This window comes from Curcuma longa, chromosome 2 (assembly GCF_044706935.1).
Source record: "Curcuma longa cultivar G26 ecotype Majalengka, Jawa Barat chromosome 2, ITB_CL_G26_1.1, whole genome shotgun sequence".
NCBI lineage: Eukaryota > Viridiplantae > Streptophyta > Magnoliopsida > Zingiberales > Zingiberaceae > Curcuma > Curcuma longa.
Genome location: NC_133862.1, coordinates 10270421 through 10278850, shown reverse-complemented (window position 1 = coordinate 10278850; position 8430 = coordinate 10270421). Strand labels below are relative to the sequence as shown.

General features: G+C 34.6%; 1 protein-coding gene across 1 annotated transcript in view; it reads right to left on the bottom strand.

Annotated features, from left to right (window-relative positions):
- Positions 1-1307: 1307 nt before the first annotated feature.
- LOC141822123 (serine/threonine-protein kinase ATM) overlaps positions 1308-8430 on the bottom strand; it is a gene marked incomplete in the record, with an annotated part of 41628 nt that continues 34505 nt past the window's right edge. The window contains 15 exon segments of the mRNA XM_074709552.1: positions 1308-1732; positions 2137-2277; positions 3046-3111; positions 3207-3341; positions 3436-3567; positions 3686-3785; positions 3946-3992; positions 4096-4174; positions 4252-4331; positions 4669-4758; positions 5695-5803; positions 5877-5971; positions 7269-7328; positions 7432-7488; positions 7556-7696. Of these exon segments, the coding sequence (XP_074565653.1) occupies positions 1655-1732; positions 2137-2277; positions 3046-3111; positions 3207-3341; positions 3436-3567; positions 3686-3785; positions 3946-3992; positions 4096-4174; positions 4252-4331; positions 4669-4758; positions 5695-5803; positions 5877-5971; positions 7269-7328; positions 7432-7488; positions 7556-7696 (1410 nt within the window).

Below are 8430 nucleotides of genomic sequence, written 5' to 3'. Positions count from 1 at the left end.
ACAAACACCCAAGTAGAGCTCAAGGGTCTCTTGATTCGTGCTCTGCAAGGGAGGGTCTGATAACAATCATTCACCATCTAAGGCCTGCTCTGTTCGAATTGTTAGCAAGCAGCTGAAACATTGTAGTCTATGTTTGCTATGAAAAAAAATTATAAAAAAGCAACAAAATAAAAAACTAAGAGTTGCTAAACTTATAGTTTCTAGAGATAAATTAGACCTCGAAAAGTTGGATATAATTTTAAAAATAATAGGCTGCAATTTGATTTTTCAGTTAATATTATTTTCTTCTTTGGTGTGTCAAAGTTTGAGTTCTTATTGGTGTGATCACTTGTGTTGCATTGAGTGGTATGAGAGCTAAATTCTTGATTTGATCAAGGTATGAGTTCCCGAACCCTATCTATAGGTGCGACTTTTCCCTCTCCTCTCCGATCCCACTCTTCTTCAAGTTTGCAACCAACAAAATCTAGAAGATAGCTGAAAGACAGTGAGTTGATCATGGTATGAGTTCCCCTGCCCTTTAGAAGAACTCTTGGACAATGTAAAACTATGACAACTAGAAGACATTGAGCTACAAGAGATTGTATGATTTGTAATATTTGGGTTCATGATTTCAAGTTAAATAGGCTCTTAAATAAGGATTGAAATTTCAGTGCGATACGAGCAAAATTTTTAATTCCACTGATAGACCGGCACCGACACAGCACCGATACCGCGGTTCCGACCGAGAAACGCCTCCAGAGGCGTCGTCGAGGTCCGACGGTGCCTCCGCACACGAGCAGTGCATGATCTGTCACAATTTTTTAGATTTTTTTTATTTTTTAACTTAGGATTTAATTAAGATTTTAATAATCAATTTCTAGCTATAGTTGAAAATAATTTAAATAGACTTTAATAAAATCTATAAAATTAATTTATTATTTTTAAAAAATATTTTATTTTTATTTTTAAATATTTAAATTAAAATTTTTATTTTAGTTAATATATTTTTTATTTTATAAATATCAAAATTATACCAAGATAATATGATACAGTACCAAAACTGTATCATTCCAATCTGAGACCGAAACCTCGATACGGCTCGATATTTTAAACTTTGCTCTCAAAGCTTCAACATGGGAACATGAGTTCTAAGTTGTAGTCAAAGCATGAGCATGGTTTTGAATGATGCAACTTATGATAAGATTGAGTCATATTTTAGCTTAGTTAATTGGGATGCTTAATAAACTACTTAGTCCACTAGAGTCTTATGCTCGAGCGGCCTTTGTTTGATTTGAGCAAATGAAATAAAGAAAAAACATATATAACTATTTGATCGCACTCAAATAGAATCAATAAAAGTCCAACAAAATAGAACTAAACAAAATTTTCACAAGGACGCAGAAGTGTAATAGCATAGTTCAATAGTCTGTCCAAGATTCGTGTGAGTATTACTCTGGCACCCAGTTCCTCATATTCAGCAGTTAAATTTCACGTCAAATTCCATCCATCCAGAGGAAAACATTGGACAGGCCAACTGGCACCCTGGATCCTTCACTATGATGATCAAAGAGGCTTTGCTCCTTTGTGTTGCTGCATCTGGTGGGCGGGTTCAAAATGTGACGGTGCTTTGAGATGGTTCTGGCAAGTTGAAACACAACAGAGTTGATATGCTTTCTCACAACCATGCCGCCCAACCAGGGAACATATGACACAACCGGTCAATGTCGATTGCATCATGTATGAGTTGCTGGACCTGCATACCACAGCAATAGCAAAATAGAATTAACATATCTAGGGTTACTTTATTATTATTATTTAAGATCGATAGTAATTTAACATTGGCTGTAAATAATATTTTCAATTTGTACATAGACTAAATTATGAAAAAAATATAAAAATTGAACAAAAGCATTAAAGCCACCAACTACAATTTTCTATAATGTTTCAATGATAAAATGTGATTTATTAAACTATTATTGCTTTGTTGTTTGCAAAAGGTGTATTTTCTGTGTTTTTATGCACATTTACAAATTATGCAAACTCAGTTAAACAGAGAATAAATTAATGATTGATCATTAACTTAGTTGGCAAATCACTTGAAAAACGATGATCAGACATATGGACACAGAACAAGAAGAAAGAAGATAAACATATTACCTGGCCCTGCACGCTTCTTATTTCACCTGCTTCATAGCCATCTAATTTTTCTTTGATTCTGAGGGTAGCTCGTGCAGCATCTCGGTTTCCTTCATCATCTTGTGAACTCTCCAGGCTTGCATCTATACCATCATCAGTTTCCTGAATATACATAGGGAAAATAAATTATGATTGTGCATGCAAAAGTAAGCACATGCATTTGTTTCCATGACCTTTGGCTATAGACATCAAAGTTAAGTTATTAGCTTGAAGCCACTCAAAGACTATTCAAAATGACAAAACCCAAAGTTATAACACAGGAAAAATGGATAATGCAAACTCCATGATCATAAAATTTATGTATCCTTGTAAGAAATCTAAAGGCATGGTTCAAAAAATCATTCTGTATGCTGATTGGCCGACAAAACTTGAAGCCACTGGTGAGCCAAGGTGCGAGAAGGCCAACTAGGCTTCTTCTCACTAACGTTCTCGGTGAGTCAATTACGGTGTGAGGCTTCTTCCACATCTTACTGAGGTGAGACGATGATTGCAAGGTTTCTAGGTGAGCTGGATTAAGAGTTTCCAGCTCATAGTTGTTGTCTTCCCAATTCATCCCTCCTAGTCACAGCTACTGACGCCATGTTGTTGGCACACAGTTGCTCAGTAACATTTCAGCCGAAGACTGACACCCCGACAAGAATAATACTATGTGGCTCTTTGTGCGAGTCTATTTGCAAAGGACAACTGTTTTTCCAAATGTATGGAGCTCACTTGACTCAATTTCATGAGGTTATGCTGTTGTTAGACAGGAGCCTCCAAGGCAACCATTTTGACATGACTAAACTTTTGTTAGCCAAGTGGAATAGGTGTATCAACAAGATTACAATAAACTAAGCTAAAAATTGTAAATGAATGTAAGGATCTGTATGCCTTTTGCAACTGCAAAGCTTTCAGAGGTGAGAGTGCCCACTTATACAAAGGATCATGGATGAATACCTGCAACAGCCATAGATAAATTATCAACATAAATGATAATTATTCACAAAGAGGCACGAGTGGTATTGCAATGGAACTAAGATAAATCTGCGTACTTCAATAATAGTTAGCAGTGCTTCCTTATTAGCTCTCATGACAGAGAGAGTTTCTTCACAACATCTTCTGAAAACACCCTCAACGCCAGTAACACCCATTCCGTCTATAATATCTTTAGTCAGCCTAAATGGAACCTGAATAGAAGTTATACTGTGAGCTGAGATTGCAAAAATGGATTTACAAATGATCTATACTCTGCTATCAGCAACAAAGTTTAAATGGACAAACCCTCTCTGGAGTTTTAAGCATAAGGCCTTGTTCAAAGGCAACCCCAAGGTCGATGTGGACTACTTCTGCAGTTTCTTGATCAATGAGAATATTCATTGAATGCCTATCTCCAAGTCCTACGATGTAACCTACCTGAAAGAGAATCAAATTGTGAGGCAATAAAACAATTAGTAGACATTTTCAGAAGTTGGAATTTCTAAAACATTGTATGGGCATATGAAAAGAATTTATCAAGATACAAATATTGGACCATGGAACTAGCTGCAACACTTCTTGTATAAGAGAGCCTGCCTTGAAACCAATCTGCGGGTTGCAAAAACTTCTCCAGAAAAAAATAATGCAGAACAGGCCTGATCAAATGATGAATTTTAAAGTAAGTTATTGCCAAATATCATCTCATATTGAGATGGAAGAAGGAGCTCCTTGTCGAGGTATCAAAACACCCATTATATATCGGCAAGGGATGATTGTGCCAGAATTTCTACTAATCATGGTAGATAAATATCAAACCTGAAATTGTCAGAGACTTTCACAAATGCCTTCCTCTTGTCCTTCTCCTGTTAAAACAACCAACCAAAGAGAAACATATGTAAGCTCTGGATCATACCACCATAAGATGTCAACAATTATTGCAGATGAGAATTTTCAATTTCAACTTACATTCGTCATGTATTCCCTGCACTGAAGAAATGTCCAATCGCCAACCCCATAGCGTCCATGCGCTCCACCATTTCTTGCACTACAGGGAAACAAATAATTTCCTGAAGCAACAAAATAACACATTTCACATTAAAACAACATGAATACAATTCAAACCTTCCTAAAAGGTATTCGCCAAGTGGAATAGTACGATCAACCCATTCAAGTATACCAGCACTTGGAGTAAAGGGGACGACCTGCAAAATTAGATACAGATAAAATGGCACAGTTTCATCTAGAAATTTAAATGAGCTAAAAATGCACATGCAAGAAATTTGCGTGGGAAATATTTTTGGAAGACACTGCAAAGAAATTCACAGATAAAATAGGTACACATTCTACCAAGGAATGAAAAAATAATAGAATGCAGTAACAATTTGATTAACACTTAGAACTATGTAAATAAGGTCATGATGAAGGAAAAGGAGAATTAGAGCAAAAAAGCATCCTTGTGGAAAAATTTAGTTGCACTTGCAGAATATACCTGGCTACATGACAAAAAATTGCTCAGTAATTTAAGAGCACATCTTATACCTTGTATGTACGAATTTTTAGCCTTCTTTTCCATGTATCTCTATTATTCTGCAAGAAATTATTTACCAAATCGAAAAATTGTTCCATGACCTGAAAAGGATGGACCATTACAAAATTTTAGAGTTCTGCATACTTATAGCAAAATCTGATCAAGAGAAGTGTTTATGGAGAGTGCTATTCATTGCAACTAAGCAAATATATCAACAAGGTTAGTAAACTTAAAATTTAGGAGTTTGAACGGTAGTAGTGTTTCTATATTGAGTGTTGTATTTGATGATAATGGATCCAGTTGAAATTGTTAAACCTTTAGTCATATTAGGTCGAAGAAATAGTGTAGGCTTGGTGTTGAGCAACATAACTTCAAGCTCAAGGTGTAAGCCATATTGGTAATCATATAAGAAACTATAATTGTACACAAGAAAAATGCAAGATTTGTAGCCCAAATTTACATGTTCATTGGGAGGTCACAAGTTTTAAGGTATTCATACCTTGGGAAACATAAACTTAAACTGCATCAAATAATTTAGCTAAATCTTCAATCATTCTTGATGATTGAAAATGAATTATCTATTTCAACAATCTGGAAAAAGTCATGACCATCAACAAACTTAGGTTTCTTTGAAGACACTGTTTCGTAGAAGCTAAATTTTAGCATCTATCCAGAATGTTACAGCATGCATTGCACTCAAACAAATATGATAGATTTGTGACAGAAAATCATCTATGCTGTATTGCTGTTCCATCTCACCCAGTTATGGATGTATTAGTGGTAAGCCAAAGGATAACAATCTTATACTAAAAGGGAACTTCATTTCCATTTGATGGGTCAGAAAATAATCACTTGTACAAACATTGCATCAGAGCATGATAACTTTATGAAGAGAACCATTTCCTATCTGAACTGATTACACGTCAAGATTAAGTGCATTTACAGGTGAGTCGAGACCAAATGTGCTGCAACTTGGAAGAAAGTATAACTCAGTAAAGTATTTTAAAATTAAAGGCAAAAGAGAAGTGAAATTTTACAGCATCCTGTCGTAAATCATCATTCCCAGACTTTGCAAGTTGACGATATATATGACCATCTGAACCAAGGCACTCAATTACTTTGGGAGCATTTATGCCATTCATTACCCTGAAAATTTTTAATATAAACTATTTAACCTATGTAAAAGATCCTGCACAAGTAGAAACATCAGGCCACATACATTACAGAATCAGCCAAGCCCTTGAAATGTGGAAAAGAACCTTCCTGATATTGACAAGTGGGATCAACAGGAACAGTAGCTGTGACAACTGGTACCTAAAAAAAGAGAAGTGGAAGAGTAAGTTTGCAACTTGGCAGTTTACTGGATCAACAACACACAAATGAAACAATGTCGTACTTGACATTTATCAGACATTTAATGAAACCACAATTATGCACGGAAAAGACTGCATCATGATGAGAAGTTAAATTTCATTCAAATATGACAATTATTTAATACAAAACTGCAGCGGTATTGTACTTGAAAAGTGATCTGGATTCATACAGTATCCTACCATTTGCTTACTGCATATCATTAGAACTCATGATGAGAAGTCAAATTTCATTCCAAGTATTCTTAATAAAAAATCATGTCATTCTCTTATTTGGCAAGCAATCTGGATTCAGACAACGCACTGGGTCACTGTCCAGTCATTATTCAAAATAGAGACTTAGTACACTATGCTTCCATTTTTCCTTTTCCATTGCATATTGGTCATAGACGTGAAAGCAATTGAAAAGGTAATCAATCAAATCTTCTGATAGGTTTTTGTTACAGCAGATCCCAACCAGTATAAAGCGGATTGAGGATAAAAGACCCATGATATTGTAATGTAACAAAAACTAATTTAAGTAAATCAAGATCACTTTCCTCAATGTTAGGCTTAAGTTGTATGCAACTTACAGAGAACACTTGGAAGGGACATTTTCAAAAATAATGTCCAGTTTTTGTGTTTGATAATATTTCAACTTTCGAGATAGTTTTATCTCTGAATGACTGAAGGAAACATGCTTCATTTGAGTCATTAGAATCCAGCTAAAAGATTGATTATACCATTTTTTCATTATTGCTAGTGGAACTGGCTTATAAGATGAAAATGCCAATGTGTAGCTGCCAAGAAAGAAATTCCCTAGATAAGTGATAACAGAAGGTAATCAGACATGTAAGGCATATGCCCATCGTTGTTGTCATTCGTATTGCTAGTAGCCTATGCTAAAATAATGTTAGAAGTGTAATATGTTAAGATTTTAAAGTTGTGAATTTTATCCAATAACACCACATTCAAAGTGGAAGCAAGGTGGTGGATTGCTAGAGTCTAAAACCAGATGACCAAATTGACAAATAACTCGGTTCAACAATCATTGACCATCTAAGGCCTGCTCTATTCGAATTGTTAGCAAGCAGAAACATTATAGTCTATTTTTGCTATGACAAAATTATAAGAAGCAACAAAATAAAAAACTAATCTTAAGCCATGGAAGTTGTCAGCAAAAGAATTGACAGCATGGAGTTTGTAGATTATGAATAACATGGGCTGAAATTCTAAACTAAGGCAATCATTGTCACCCTTACAAGTTCTAGCTGACGAATATTACGGATTTCTCTGGGTAAGGGTATTCTCCTATTAGTTTCCTGTTCAAGAATATTTGCAAGAAAATTTCAGTGTGTATTATCAATGCATAAACTAAGGCAATGAAAAGACTCAATATATAAAATCTGAAGTAGTACGACTGACCTCTTTTTTTGTCTCCAATTCAGCTAGTTTGATGTAAATCTCAACTAATTGTTTCATCTATAATACAAAAAATAAATCAATTATGTAATCCAAATGGATACATGATACTTAAATTGAAAAGTACCTGTCTTATTAGAGCTCCATGAAATGTCAATAACTCATTCAAGATATTCTCTGCTGCAAGTTTTTTGTCCATGTCTACAACAAATGAGTTTCTACTCCTTTGCTTGTCTTTTACACGGTCCCCATTTGCTAAAGCAAGAAGCTGCTTGAACAAGAAACAGAAGTTTGAGGATGATCTAGTTCGATACCGCAAAACTTGTTTAATATTGAGAAGCAATTCTAGATAAACATCCATAGAAATTAAAGAAGCATCTAGAAAAACCATAGGGAATATCAACAAATACTAAAAGATGTTTTTGCTTTGAATCTTGCTAACAAAAGACAAGTGAATGAGTTAATGAACACATTTGCATATCTAAATAATAAATAAAAAGCCATCAAAGGAATATATAAATTCATGACCAAACACAAGAAACATTTTCACTGAGTTAAATCTCAAGTTTATAGAAATCCAATTGATGTAGTTCAAAATTTGAGGATCAATTCCAAAATTTTCTTTAAAATATAATATATATTTCTTAATTTCTAAGAGTTGCTAAACTTCTAGTTTCTAGAGATAAATTAGACCTCGAAAAGTTGGATATAATTTTAAAAATAAAATAGGCTATAATTTGATTTTTTCAGTTAATATTATTTCCTTCTTTGGTGTGTCAAAGTTTGAGTTCTTATCAGTGTGATCACTCATGTTGCATTGAGTGGTATGAGAACTAAATTCTTGATTTGATCAATGTACGAGTTCCCGAACCCTATAGGTGCAAGTATTCTCTCTCCTCTCCAATCCCACTCTTCTTCAAGTTTGCAACCTACAAAATCTGGATGATAGCTGGAAGACAGTGAGTTGATCATGGTATGAGTTCCCCTGCCCTTTAGGAGAAC